General features: G+C 34.5%; 1 protein-coding gene across 3 annotated transcripts in view; it reads left to right on the top strand.

The window, feature by feature from the left end:
• The first annotated feature begins 5419 nt into the window (after nt 1-5419).
• Nucleotides 5420-16307, top strand: part of LOC124357610 (tRNA 2'-phosphotransferase 1-like) — a 36060-nt gene continuing 25172 nt past the window's right edge. The window contains exon 1 of one of the 3 annotated variants that reach the window (XM_046809542.1): nt 5420-5588. Coding sequence is in view for 1 of the 3 variants with exons in the window: in XM_046809543.1 (XP_046665499.1) it covers nt 15093-15176 (84 nt within the window). In the remaining 2 variants the exon portion in view is untranslated. Of the gene's footprint in view, nt 5589-14978; nt 15177-16307 lie in introns of those variants that run through there. The other 2 variants (XM_046809545.1, XM_046809543.1) reach the window with 2 other exon arrangements.

The raw sequence follows: 16307 nt of genomic DNA, 5'->3' as shown, positions 1-16307 counted from the left end.
TGAATGACCAGTTTCTAATTTTACATGAATATGATAAGCGAATGCCTTATAATATGGGGTTTTAAAAAATGTTAAACCATATTAAAAAATAATTAATTACATTTAAAAATTTAATTTTAAATTAACGATATGTTGAGTTGTAATTTAAGAGCCGAGAGCGGCCTGGAGTGTATGGCGATCTGTTGTAAGGTCGGGCGATTTTGCGGTCAGGGTTTTCCGCCTATATTCTGGCCGATAATATCAGGAAAAAACGGACTGGTCTTAGAAAATAAACGTTTCGAATGAAAATAAAAAATAATTCAACTCTTTATCTCAAACTTTCCCCGCTTACGAAAACTCTTGCCTGTCCTAAAAAGAAAAAAATTTCCTCACAGACCCCGACTTTTTCATGTTACGATTTCCACAAAGGTTGTATAATATAAAACTTTTAAAGTTTTTTGCTCATTAAAATTATATAGAGATCAAACTGGTAATATTTGGAGGTTGCACCATTTGGGAATCGGTGTTTTTAATGAGATATACGTACAACCAAATTTGAACATTTTTGGCTTAATCCTAAGTGGGGCTAGGTGGCGATTTATTTATTTGTTGCGCGCGCACTGGCAATTTTTAAGCTTTTCTGGACGGCGTTGTGGCGTTTCCTAGATGTTTCTCAAGATGGCCGCCACTGGCTTCAACACCAGTCAATGCTGTAGGAAATATGGAGTGCTCCATCTATTGGGTCTTATGTGATCGCTGGCTCATATGGCCCTAATACTACCCTTTCAACAAATACAAACGCTATCTGTATGGCGGTTTGCGTTTACGTGCTAGGCTCTGAGATGAAGGCGCAACAATCTCTTTAAACGACTTTAAGCTCAACGATTTAGATTTGCAGATTAGTATTCCCACAAATACGTTATTTTCAAAAACACGTTTAAAGAACACTATAGCAACTGAAAAACAAGGATTAAGTCCTATTATTTGTATTCTCTTATTATTTAATCCCACCACAATCAGCACTGTCACCAAAACAGACTGTTTTTAGCAAATTGTAATGAGTTTTTATTTGAGGTCCAATTTACGATTCCTGAAAGGAGGGTATTTAACCCATGAGGTCACAAAAAAATGTTTTCGGGACAGCAGCGCATAATGCTACCCCGCCATCCCTCCCGCCTATAACCACACACTGAAGGTCACGCGCACAGCTAAAGTCCTCGAAAGTGTACTTCAACGCAAGGAAACTCGAAATACACATCGTATAATAAATATATATATATATATATAATATATATATATATATACTATATATATATATATATATATATATTCAAACTGTATAAATGGCAATAGCCTTATTTAATTTCAATAAACATTGAATCGCAAAAATTACTTGCTCCGCCGGGAGTCGAACCCGGATCTCTCACTTGCCGGGTGAAATGTGCTACCATTACACCACAGAGCGCTTAATTTTTCCGATTCAATTATTTTGTATTTGGCCGTAATCTGTCACATATGCGTTTAAATAAGCAAACTAAACATATGATCGGAAGACCAAATACCTGTCAAACGACTTTTATTTACATTAAACTGTATAAATGGCAATAGCCTTATTTTAATTTCAATATAACATTGAATCGCCAAAAATTACTTGCTCCGCCGGGAGTCGAACCCGGATCTCTCACTTGCCGGGTGAATGTGCTACCATTACACCACAGAGCGCTTAATTTTTCCGATTCAATTATTTTGTATTTGGCCGTATCTGTCACATATGCGTTTAAATAAAGCAAACTAAACATATGATCGGGAAGACCAAATACCTGTCAAACGACTTTTATTTACATTAAACTGTATAAATGGCAATAGCCTTATTTAATTTCAATAAACATTGAATCGCAAAAATTACTTTGCTCCGCCGGGAGTCGAACCCGGATCTCTCACTTGCCGGGTGAATGTGCTTACCATTACACCACAGAGCGCTTAATTTTTCCGATTCAATTATTTTGTATTTGGCCGTATCTGTCACATATGCGTTTAAATAAGCAAAAACTAACATATGATCGGAAGACCAAATACCTGTCAAACGACTTTTTATTTACATTAAACTGTATAAATGGCAATAGCCTTATTTAATTTCAATAAACATTGAATCGCAAAAAATTACTTGCTCCGCCGGGAGTCGAACCCGGATCTCTCACTTGCCGGGTGAATGTGCTACCATTACACCACAGAGCGCTTAATTTTTCCGATTCAATTTATTTTGTATTTGGCCGTATCTGTCACATATGCGTTTAAATAAGCAAAACTAACATATGATCGGAAGACCAAATACCTGTCAAACGACTTTTATTTACATTAAACTGTATAAATGGCAATAGCCTTATTTAATTTCAATAAACATTGAATCGCAAAAATTACTTGCTCCGCCGGGAGTCGAACCCGGATCTCTCACTTGCCGGGTGAATGTGCTACCATTACACCACAGAGCGCTTAATTTTTCCGATTCAATTATTTTTGTATTTGGCCGTCCGTATCTGTCACATATGCGTTTAAATAAGCAAACTAACATATGATCGGAAGACCAAATACCTGTCAAACGACTTTTATTTACATTAAACTGTATAAATGGCAATAGCCTTATTTAATTTCAATAAACATTGAATCGCAAAAATTACTTGCTCTCCGCCGGGAGTCGAAACCCGGATCTCTCACTTGCCGGGTGAATGTGCTACCATTACACCACAAGAGCGCTTAATTTTTCCGATTCAATTATTTTGTATTTGGCCGTATCTGTCACATATGCGTTTAAATAAGCAAACTAAACATATGATCGGAAGACCAAATACCTGTCAAACGACTTTTATTTACATTAAACTGTATAAATGGCAATAGCCTTATTTAATTTCAATAAACATTGAATCGCAAAAATTACTTGCTCCGCGGGAGAGTCGAACCCGGATCTCTCACCTTGCCGGGTGAATGTGCTACCATTACACCACAGAGCGCTTAATTTTTCCGATTCAATTATTTTGTATTTGGCCGTATCTGTCACATATGCGTTTAAAATAAGCAAAACTAACATATGATCGGAAGACCAAATATCTGTCAAACGACTTTTATTTACATTAAACTGTATAAATGGCAATAGCCTTATTTAATTTCAATAAACATTGAATCGCAAAAAATTACTTGCTCCGCCGGGAGTCGAACCCGGATCTCTCACTTGCCGGGTGAATGTGCTACCATTACACCACAGAGCGCTTAATTTTTCCGATTCAATTATTTTGTATTTGGCCGTATCTGTCACATATGCGTTTAAATAAGCAAACTAACATATGATCGGAAGACCAAATACCTGTCAAACGACTTTTATTTACATTAAAACTGTATAAATGGCAATAGCCTTATTTAATTTCAATAAAACATTGAATCGCAAAAAATTACTTGCTCCGCCGGGAGTCGAACCCGGATCTCTCACTTGCCGGGTGAATGTGCTACCATTACACCACAGAGCGCTTAATTTTTCCGATTCAATTATTTTGTATTTGGCCGTATCTGTCACATATGCGTTTAAATAAGCAAACTAACATATGATCGGAAGGACCAAATACCTGTCAAACGACTTTTATTATTAACATTAAACTGTATAAATGGCAATAGCCTTATTTAATTTCAATAAACATTGAATCGCAAAAATTACTTGCTCCGCCGGGAGTCGAACCCGGATCTCTCACTTGCCGGGTGAATGTGCTAACCATTACACCACAGAGCGCTTAATTTTTCCGATTCAATTATTTTGTATTTGGGCGTATCTGTCACATATGCGTTTAAATTAAGCAAACTAACATATGATCGGAAGACCAAATACCTGTCAAACGACTTTTATTTACATTAAACTGTATAAATGGCAATAGCCTTATTTAATTTCAATAAACATTGAATCGCAAAAATTTACTTGCTCCGCCGGGAGTCGAACCCGGATCTCTCACTTGCCGGGTGAATGTGCTACCATTACACCACAGAGCGCTTAATTTTTCCGATTCAATTATTTTGTATTTGGCCGTATCTGTCACATATGCGTTTAAATAAGCAAACTAACATATGATCGGAAGACCAAATACCTGTCAAACGACTTTTATTTTACATTAAACTGTATAAATGGCAATAGCCTTATTTAATTTCAATAAACATTGAATCGCAAAAAATTACTTGCTCCGCCGGGAGTCGAACCCGGATCTCTCACTTGCCGGGTGAATGTGCTACCATTACACCACAGAGCGCTTAATTTTTCCGATTCAATTATTTTGTATTTGGCCGTATCTGTCACATATGCGTTTAAAATAAGCAAACTAACATATGATCGGAAGACCAAATACCTGTCAAACGACTTTTATTTACATTAAACTGTATAAATGGCAATAGCCTTATTTAATTTCAATAAAACATTGAATCGCAAAAATTACTTGCTCCGCCGGGAGTCGAACCCGGATCTCTCACTTGCCGGGTGAATGTGCTACCATTACACCACAGAGCGCTTAATTTTTTCCGATTCAATTATTTTGTATTTGGCCGTATCTGTCACATATGCGTTTAAATAAGCAAACTAACATATGATCGGAAGACCAAATACCTGTCAAACGACTTTTATTTACATTAAAACTGTATAAATGGCAATAGCCTTATTTAATTTCAATAAACATTGAATCGCAAAAATTACTTGCTCCGCCGGGAGTCGAACCCGGATCTCTCACTTTGCCGGGTGAATGTGCTACCATTACACCACAGAGCGCTTAATTTTTCCGATTCAATTATTTTGTATTTGGCCGTATCTGTCACATATGCGTTTAAATAAGCAAACTAACATATGATCGGAAGACCAAATACCTGTCAAACGACTTTTATTTACATTAAAACTGTATAAATGGCAATAGCCCTTATTTAATTTCAAATATATATATATACATATGCAATTGTTGGTTTGTTGTTTTTGATACTACAGCTATGCATTAGTTTATTCATTATTTTGAGACAGCGTCTTTGGTACTGATGAAGCTAGTGAACCGTTTTCTATAATCTCTACACCTTGATCAGCTGGAGCTGAGGCCAACTGTTCCCAAACAAGGAAAACTTGTAACTGTCTTATATGTTTAGTGGTTTCTTGCCTTTTTAATTATCGAGATTATTCCTAATTTATAATTAATTGCAATCTTAATTTTCGTCAATTGTTCACTGCACTGTACATTGGACTCATAAGTAGGCTATCGGTAATTAAATAATGTGTTTTCAAAATATCTCTTTAGTTTTAAGTAGTCTTTCGCATATCAGAAAGAACAATCACATTCAAAATAGTGTACTATATGTTATTTGTTACTCTATGGAGTATACAAACTTATTTTCTACCTTCTCAGGTGTGTGGTATCGGCATCTGTACGTTGGGCAGTTGTTTGTTGTTTGTGTTTGTGGTGTTTATTTTGATTATGTTTGTGTGTGTTCGTGTTGGTGGGCTCTTTCGAAGTTGCACGTACTGGGACAGTAATTGAAGTGAACATTCGTACTGTGAAGGGAGTATTAGACCATCAGAACTTTTAAAGTTTAGGACAATATTACAGGTAATTTTGTATTATTATACTAAGTATTTTCCAACTGTTACTCACTGGTCAAGTTGAGTTTTAATGTTTTTAGGTTGGATTAGCCACATTTGCTCACGTTTATTTATAGCTAATAAGGTAATTTTGCTTAGTATTAATAATCTAGCTAGGTATTTTTGTAATATAGTTTGGCTTTTAAATCTATTTTGATTCAATCTTCTGAGGTATCACAAGATTAGGATACATTTATTTGAATAGGATACAATTCACAATAATGTTAGGCTAGTTTATATTCTTTTCCAGTTTTGGAAAGTAATGTAATAACATTGATAGCCTATGCTAAGTAAGTTGGAAGGCTATGCTGCATTAACCACAGTAACTAAAAGGAAAAAACATATATTTTTATTTTACTTGAATATGAAATGAAATCAATGGCATTGTCATTTTGGCTGCAGTATAATACGATTCCACCACAGCAATCAAATTAATTATCGATTAAAACTTTTGAACTGTCAAATGTCAAAACGGTATTTGTCACATTAACGGCTGGAGCGCAAAATACGAGTTTCGCGTTAACTTATTGGAATCGTCCTACAGAATAAAACAATATAAGTTTTGACAGGGTGAAAATGAGAAATAATGAAGTTCCAGAACGTAAAAAATGGAACAACTGTTTACATGTGGAGCAATATTTCCATGTTGTACATCCACATCGGGCGTCATGTGACCTTTTGTGACCGTGATTCAACCTGGTGATGACGTCATCGGATGCGGCGCCATCTTTGCAAACGTAAATGAAAAATAATACTGAAATGAGCAGAATTTTGATCCAAATGAACAATGTTTTTCTTAATTTTGAGCTACAAATAAATTAGTTATTGAGTTAGACGAGTGCCTCCGGCCATCAGCGCAGGCTTTGGCAGCACCTAAAAGCCTGTGCTGAATGTCAACGAAAGAAAAACATCCCTCGAGATAGTACCTATCAGAAAGATATCAAATTCTAGAGGAGCTGATCAGAAATATAAATTGAATTGTAATACAAAGGCAATTATAATAAAACTCGTAATATAAATATATAAATGGACATTAATAGAGAACACTTACCATTAGTGTGTTCCACAGAATGTGCAGAACGCCAATCTCCAACGAAATATAGCGTTGCCTCACTGGCTTCAAATGCAAAAACGTGGTCACCAAACCAAAATATGTCTCTATGTCTAAGCGCGTTCTCTCAAAATAAGGAACCTGCCCGGGTTGATTTTTTAAAATTACAATATTAAAAAATTTGTATTACTTTTACGAATTTTTCTGTCACAACGAAACATCAAAGTGTCCCGGTTTAAAAACAATGTTCCATGTTCTATTAAAAATGAAAAAAAATCTCCTGTTGGTCAAAATATAAACTCCCAACGTGCCCGAGAAAACACTCTGACACACACAATTCACTACGATTCGTCGGAACTAGTGGATGGCCATGATTGTCACGCACTCACTCGATCCAACCTGCAGTACATGATATCTTATGAAGCATTGACTCATACCCCGGAGCGCTCAGATAACAGATATGCTATCAGTCCCAGCCGCAGACTGATAGCAGCCTTATAACGTATCTGTTATCTGAGTTCTCCAGGGCAGAGTCAGTGCTTCACAAGATATTGTGTTCAGTAGATTGGATTGAGTGAGTGCGTTACAATTATGAATCAACCATCCACTAGTTCGACCAACCCTAGTGAATTGTGTGTGTCGGAGTGTTTAGTAGGGCACGTAAAGAGTTTACGTTTTAACGAAACGAAATTATTTCCTTTTTAATTGAACATGGAATTTTTAATAATGAGTGTATTTGTTCGTCGTGCGGTCGTGTGTTGTTTTTAAACCGGGATACTTTGTTGTTTCGTTGCGATAGGAAAATTAGAAAAATTAGTAAAAAAAGGAAGTTTTAAATGTTGCAATTTCTTAAAATCCACTTTTTTGTTGCTGCTGCTCAGTTATATCCGGCAACACACTAATGGTAAGTGTTCTCTATTAATATCCATCTATATATTTATATTTGAGTTTTTCATGATTTATTAAGTTTTTTAACTTTACATAATTGCCTTTGCATTACATTTAAATTTATATTTCTGATCAGCCCCTCTAGAATTTTATATTTTACTGATAGGTACTATCTCGAGGGATGTTTTTCTTTAATTGACATCAGCGCGGGCTTCGGCAGCACCTTCGGCCGGAGGCATTCGTCTCATTTCGATAACTAATAATTATTAATAATTAATTTGTTGCTCAAAATTAAGAAAAACATTGTTCATTTCGATCAAAATTCTGCTCATTTCAGTATTATTTTTCATTTACGTTTGCAAAGATGGCGACCCATCTGATGACCTCATCACGAGGTTGAATCATGGTCACAAAAGGTCACGAGACGCTCGACGTCGATATACAACATGGAAATATTACTCCGCGCGTGAAAAGTTGTTCCATTTTTTATGTTCTAGAACTTCGTTATTTCTCATTTCCACCCCATCAAACCTTATATTTTTTTTGTTCTATAGGACGATTCCAATAAGTTAATAATGCAAAACTCGTATTTTGCCGCTCCGGCCGTTTATATGATAATTACCATGACATTGATCAACATGCGCTTTTTGTGTCAAAATGATGTATTGTCAAACATTGAACGGCTGCAGTATATTAAGCATCCAACACCCGAGTGATTGATTATATTAAATCATCGATATCCATGAATAAGATTCGTGTAAATTTTAATAAGCGGCCTACACTCATTATTTGGTTATTTTTATCGAATCTATCGATTGTTTCTATCAAATTAATAATTCAATATTACAATTTATTTAACTTATAACTTCAGCGTATTTATAAATTATAATAATGTCTAATGTAAATAATAAACAACGACTATTATCTATTTTTTGGAGATTTTGATAATGTCGATGAGTATGAGATTGAAAGTTTTTGGCGAGCAGTTATAGCAGCTGAGGAGTGGAATACCGGCAGACTGTCTAGCAGACTATCTTTGTAATTGTTTGTACCTCAGAGAATTGCGCCTGTCGGGTAATCCTTTCCTCCATTTCACGAAAGCGGTTGCTCACAGCTATCCGGGCAAGCTGTAAGTATGGTTAGGTATGTCTAACATGTGATCCAAGTTAAAATTGGTTTTGTAATTTTTTAATGCTACTATTAAGTTATTTTTTTGTGTATATGTATTCATGTTGTCAATGTGTAATCATTTAGGTTGTACGATTATTATATAATATCGAAGTTGGGTAATATAAAGAATCATTTAATAATGACGATTGAATAACAAATGTAGGCCGCTTATTAAAGTCTCACCAAAGAATCTTCTCTACAACTACTTAAACCAAATTACGCATTTCAAATTAAGGTATAAAAAGTAATAATGTTATGGTGAAAAAAAAAAACAATCGAAGATATGTGTATTTATAATATATTACATACAAAACAGTATAAAATTTACTTTCTTTATACAATTTTGATGGATAAATGTGTCTAAATGTAAATAAAACATATGTGCATAACCGCTGCACTTGCTGCCATTACAGATCTGCAGTATTAGTGTCAGTAGACTAACAGGTAATTCAGTGGTAACCTATTACAGTACGCGCGCTGAAGGTTCGGCCCTGTCGTTGTCCTACTAACCAAATAAAAACATTGACTCTCCAATGATCCTTCACGGACGGCAATGTTTAATTCTCGCTCGACAATCAACTTATGGTTAGACCAACTTCCTGTACAAATAAAATTCTGAAACTTCGCAGATCTATTTTCCTGTTTATGCCAATGCTAATGGATGTATTAAGTTTCAATGTCTTATTACTTTTCTTCAATAAAATATATTTTAAAATTAACTGTACCAAAATTGTGATACAAAAAAGTTTGTATGTGAGGATTTTTTTTATTATTTGGTCAGGAAACATTCACCAGCGGGAAAGTTTTTCTAAATGAACTGAAGTTAATTTTAGATTTAAATTTTTTTAGATACATAGTTTAGGTTAGCCGTAACTTAGTCTGAAGTGGAATGTAGTCTGACACCGCTGCCCTACAGTTTATGGCCCATTCACGTAAATGCAACACGGCAATAAATACCATTTGGAAGTTTAACATTGAATCACTTTGCAATAGTTTATTTCTGAAAAAAAAAACACTTTATGCCATTGTGGTGATCTGTGATAAACTAAAAGTTTTAAACTTAAATGAAATTATGTTGAATTGTATTGTATTATATTCAAATAGAAAGTGTTTTGGGGTGTATTGTTTATAAACTAATTCATGAATGAATACGCTCCTTAATCAGTGTCTTTGAAACACCACAAGCTGCGGCAGTTCTTTCTAAACATTTATTTATAGGGATTCGTTCATCATTAGATAGTTTCGACTCATTTGCCATGACTCACTAACCCTCCATATAATTTCTCGAGCCTGGCTTCTCGTAGTTTTTCCTCGAACCACTTTGGAAACGTATCGGGCCATTATACCAACTGAGATGATGAATCAAAAGAAAACTACTAAAACTTGTAATATAACCTTAATAGCAAGGATAATATTAAATAATTTGTAACACCCTTCAACTACCAAAATTCACTAACCTCACTACTACATTTGTCCACTTCTAACAACAGTGAATACTCGACTGTGAGGGAGAACAGGGACAATAAATATTCAGACTGCATGGGGCCAAACATTGGTGGATGTCTGCAGAACAGTTGTTATATCGGGCAATTCACCCGCCCCCGCCATAGTCCGCTCGGTTGACTCGGAGCCGAACCTTCAGCGCGCGTACTGTACCAGGATATTTTTGTTTCAAACAACAGTTGGGATGAATGATTTGGTGGTCTTGTAACGAGTTTTTGGTTTTGGGTTATTCGGTAATCTGTAACAGCTGAGGTCAGTTCGTGTAAGCATGAGGCTAGGAATAGAAATATTACACTATGTGATGTTATTATGCAATATAAGTAGGTTTATCGATTAGGTTATCAAAAATATGTTACTAGTAGTACCAAGTTAAACATAACGTTTACAAGTGCTTACATAATCTAAGCTTGAATTTGGGTATTATCTCTAGAGATGTATTTCCTTCTTCGCCAGCAGTGATGGGTGGCGAGGTGCCACCGATGTCTACACTGATGGCCAGAAGCATTTCCGATTGGTACTTTTCCGATTACTTCCTAAATCGTACAACATGATCTGAGGTTGGGTAAATACGAGATACCAATCAATAATAACCCTGGCCATCAGTGTGGGCATCGGTGGCCCCAAAGGTGCCCTCACTGCATTTATGGTGAAATAAGAAAAACGTGTATCGAGATATTACCAAAATTCTAGCTCAGATCACATGAGTGCTTGTTAAGGTTATCTTTAACTTTTTATATTCATAATACATAGGTATGCATAGCCTAAAAACAAATAGTGTATAGTCAAATTTGAATTAACCTGTTTATAAATTTATTAGTTTATCAGTCTACCCTTGCACTCCAGAATCTCAACATTTGTGGTTAGTGATGTGCTCCTGGACATCCATAAGGTTGCCCAGATTTAAGTGACAGATCTGTTTTTGCTGTGCCCAGTGGTAGGTTCTACTGGAAGGTATAAACCAACCAGAAGTGATCCCTGCTGGGTGTACAACAACGCAACACTTCATTTTGTAATAGGTTCTGACAAACAAACGTATTTCCCATCTTTAGCTGCCATTACTCAACTACTATACACAGATTAAACTTCTTTTAAATTATTTTGGAACAGTAATGTCGAACTGAATTGAGTTAGACCTTTAAAATTGTACTATGGTGAAGCTATATTTTTATATGTTAAAGAAATATATGCATTTTAGATTATAGAAAATAATACAACTTTGGGTACATTGGTATTATCTGGAGGTCACTATTTTTGGAAGAGTTTTTCTTGCCAGGGATGTAAAACTACATTATTAAAGAACAAATTTTATTTTACTTCTGTGAAAATTACAGGCCATTACGACGATTGTTTCCTGTTTTCTGCCTCCTAAAATGAAGCAATGTCGTTAGGATACTCTTCTTCTAAAATATTTGTTATTAGGTAAATATGTACATATTAAAATATAAAAAGTTAACGAGCGCTCACGTGACATGAGCTTGAATTTAGATACTGTCTCTAGGGATATTTTTCTTTTTTTCGCCAGAAGTGTGGGTGGCGTCAAAGGCACTAATAAAATCCGCACTGACGGCCAGGGGCATTTTGAGCGGTACATTCCTGAGCTCAGATCACGTGCCAGATCTGTGATTTGATGTCAGAAAAGTTGGACGTTGGTCATCTTTAACTTTGTACTATTAGTAACATATTTATGATAACGTAATCTAAACCTGGTTTTATCGCTTAACGTACAAGTAGTAGATAGTGAAATAGTGATCTCTTTGCCAACATCGCTTTCTTTTGGAAGGCAGAAACTTCCTTCTTTCCATTTTTCTTTTACTTTTTATAAATATAAAAAGTAAGTCAGCGCCAATGTGATCGGAGCTTGAATGTAGGTGCTATCTCGAGGGATGTTTTTCTTCTCTGCCAGAAGTGCGGGGTGACGCTGAAGGCACTCTGACAGCCAGGGGCATTTCCGATCAATACTTTCCCAATCTCAGATCATGTCCCAAATTTTCTAACTTTTCTGACATTAGATCCTGCTTGACGATGTTGCACGTGACCTGAGGTCGAGAAAGTACCGAACAGAAATGTCCCTGAATGTCAGTGCGGACTCCAGCGCACCTTCAGCACACCACGTCGCACTACAGGTCAAAAAGGAAAACTTCCCTCGAGATAGTATAAAAATTCAAGCTCAGACCAAATGAGTACTCGTAAAGTTTAACCTTAACTTTGGTATCACTAGTAACATATTTATAATATCCTAATCTAAACCTCCTTATACAGCCTAATAACAAGTAATAGATGGGGCCAGAGTGGCCTCCTTCTCGATGACATTGCTTACTTTTGGGAAGCAGAAAACAACCACCTATCTTCATAATGACATGTAATCTTTACAGTAAGTAAAAAAGAACCTGTTCTTCCTAATAATGTAGATTTCTAGGGTCCCGGTAAGAAAAACTCCAAAATCACTAGTGGCCTTTGGATAGTACCAAAAGATGTAACTATTTTTAAACTAACTATTCAAAATAGTTAGTTTTTTATTACTATTTTTATTTATTTATTAATTTTTTTTGTATTTTGTAAGAATTTTAAATATCGATGAATATAAGGAAATTGTGTGAGATAAACAGTTGAAAGTTCTTGGTGAACGTCTATTTGACTCATTGAGAAAACTATACTATATTATGACGATCAGTTCTTGTTTTCTGCCCCCTATTGAAAATTGATGGCCAGAGGCAATTTTGATTGGTTCTTTTCTAACCTCAGGTTTCGACCCAGGCCCAAATTTTTTGGTTTTGGCGCCAGATCATATTGGATGATCTGGAAGGTGATCTAAGGTTGGGAAAGTTCTGATTAAAAATGCCCCTGGCCATCAGTGTGGGCTTCGGTGGCACCATCCCGCACTTCTGGTGAAAAAAACATTCCTCGACATAGTATCTAAATTCAAGCTCAGATCACGTGAGCGTTCGTTAAATTATATATTTATCTACTTATATAGCCTATAACAAATAGGGACAAGGTGGCTTCCTTCTCGTTGACATTGCTTCCTTTTAGGAGGCAGAAAACAAGAACTGATTGTGATAATGCCATGTAATTTTGTCTGTAAGTCATATAAAGTCAGTTTTTTTCGAATAATGTACATTATCAGGTCTCTGGTAAGAAAAATACCTCCAAAAATAGTGGCTTCCGGATAATAACATAGTAGCCTTTTCTATGCCGAAGCAATCAGTAGAAAAACCTCATCCATACTTTCTCTGTTTAACTTTAAAACTCCTAAAAGATAAAGTATACCAATGAACACTCATATTTCGATCCATCCAGTGATTTGGGTATCATGAATTTTAGTGTACTTTTGTTGTCTATTGGTAGTAATTTGTATACAAAACAATTTTTTTTCCAACATTTAGCTGTGAAGAACATATCATCTGCATCTTGGTGGGCCTGTCATTGTACTTGGTGATTGCGGCTGGTCAATCTGCAGCTGTGGTTATCTGTGGGTTTAGTTCATCGATCGTTTGCGGTTGTAGTTGATTGGTCATCTGTGGCTATTGTTGGTCAGTCATCGGCGACTGTGGTTCACTGAACAGGACTTTTCTTAAATTTTCTTTTCTATCAACCTTTACCTTCTGTATCGCCATAAAGTCTTTAAATATTTCATTGTCTTCTTCACTTATATAAAAAAATAAAAGGTGAAACTTTGCGTATCCCCATTGTCTTTGAAGCCGAATGTCCAAATTCGCTAAAAATGTTCAATAAAAAAATTAAAGGTGAAGCTTTGCGTATCCACATTGTCTCTTTGAAGCCGAATGTCCAAATTCGCTAAAAATGTTCAATAAAAAAAATTAAAGGTGAAGCTTTACGTATCGACATTGTCTTTGAAGCCGAATGTCCAAATTCGCTAAAAATGTTCAGTCATAGTGAAATGAGGTGCAAGGTTCTGAAGTATTAATCTGCGTTTACTAATTTCAATAGAAGGAAGATCTGAAAGATACAGGTATATATTATGTAGTTCATATTTGCCACATTATTTTTATTACACTCTACACAATTATGGTACAAAACGCATTCGCCATTAAAAAAAAAATCACTTTAGGAGCAAAATGTAGCAACATGTGTTCAGAAAAGCATGAATAGCATTGCATGTGGCTATGTGCATCCCTGCAGTGAGAATATGTGCATTTAATGAAAATAGAAGTGATGTTTTGTAACAAGCAACGTGTAGTGTGAAACTTTATCATTTTCAAGTTCCCAAAGTTTCTGCTTTTTTTCTTAGATTACTCTGTTTAAATATAACAGGGAACAAAATTTTAAGTAAATATGATTTTTAAGAAAGTTAAAAAAAAATTAAATACAATTGACAAAAAATAATATTATATACTGTATGTTGCCAAAATTTCTTGCTCAATTTCAATCAGTATTTTTTTTGTAAATTTTTGCTCAGTATTTGTTGTTCAATAGAGTAATGTACAGAATTAAGTACTTTTTTTGTTTTCAAGCTCAAATTACTTAACAATTTTGGTTTATTTAATAACAAAATTTTGGTGCTCTCTCTTTGAGTAATATAAAATATATTTTTGATAAATAAAGTTTTGAACATCGACCATTATTTGATTAAGTCAAATTATAGTCATGTTTATTAATTTATATAAAATTTATTCTTATATTAAAAATTTTGTTCAGTAAACATAGTTTTATCTTAAATATTAATCTAATGTTAGTCTTATCTTAACTTATGCTATAATAATTTTAATAGACTGTTCATCAGTTGTGTTGTATAGATCATTGAGATACACTTTATTCTAGTCAATGCTTGTTCTTTGATAAATACTGATGTTTCAGTTGCTAAAAATGACAAATTATAGTTAAGTAACTAAAAATATAATAATGATTTTAATTTTATATTTATTAGAAGTTTGTATTTTAATGACAAGTTACTGCTGGTGTGCATCTTCTTCAGGAGAGTCTTTGGTAGGTCTTAATTATGTAGCTCTTTAATTGATGGTTTCTCTAATAATTTTAAAAAGATTTCACTTCTTTTTGAGTAATTTAAAATTTTTGTTTCATGAATAAGGAAATCATAATAACACTTACTGTTAAGGTGTATTCATTTATTATTTCTGTAGTTCAGTAAAAAGTATTATATATTTAAACCTGTATAGTAAAACTTTGCAGTTTTCTCTAAAGGTTCTGGAGACCTAAAAATATCAAGAAGTAAAATAAAAGCAAATTCCTCTTGATGTAAAGAATGGAATATTTAATAACGTTTTTAAATAAACAATTTTATTCTTAATTTAAAATGAAAAATGTATTAATATAATTCTGTTCTTATATTGGAAGAATATAATAATTAAATCAATCTTAATAGGCGAGCAAAATAATTTTGGTACAGGCAATTATCAAAACTAATATTATGTTTAAATATAAAACATATTTACACATACGTGATTATATTAAAATAACATTTTTGGGCTAAAAACTCTGTCAAGTTTTAACTTTTACAACAGAGGCATTTTAACTTTTAAAAAGTCATTTAATTATTCACACCGTTGGATGCAATTCTTAGGGAAGCTTCAATCATAAATAAGTGCAGTGTCTTTCCTCTAGGATCATAGCACGCATTTGATCAACATATTCTTGAGTGATGGTGGACTGCGGCATTTCCAAACGGTCATCGTATTAACGTGAATTATGTCCCCTTAAAAATTCTGAATACCACTAAAAATCAGTAGCCCAGGATAGCACAAGTACTAAAGGCAGTTTTGACATCTTCAACACACTCCTCTTAAGACAAACCAACTTAAACATTGTAGAAAACCAGAGCCTAAAAATGCTATCCCAATAACTCCATAATGTCACGAAATTGACATCATTTTTCAGAACAGATAACTCAAGTACACTGATGAATCCAAGTTGTTATCAGGTAGCATACTGACTGGTGTTTACATAATCAAATACGAATGATAAGGTTATTGCTGTATGTGCTGTTTGCTGGTATCTCAAAACTTTAAGAGTGATCCTTTGTGGTTTGCCCCCTAATAAGGATCCTGTGTTGGTAATATGTATTGAATACTTAATGCTATATTATTTGAATTGAGGTGT

The sequence above is a fragment of the Homalodisca vitripennis genome, chromosome 3 (assembly GCF_021130785.1).
Source record: "Homalodisca vitripennis isolate AUS2020 chromosome 3, UT_GWSS_2.1, whole genome shotgun sequence".
In the NCBI taxonomy this organism is placed as follows: Eukaryota; Metazoa; Arthropoda; class Insecta; order Hemiptera; family Cicadellidae; genus Homalodisca; species Homalodisca vitripennis.
Note: the sequence above shows the minus strand (reverse complement) of the source record. Positions and strands in the feature narration are given on the sequence as shown.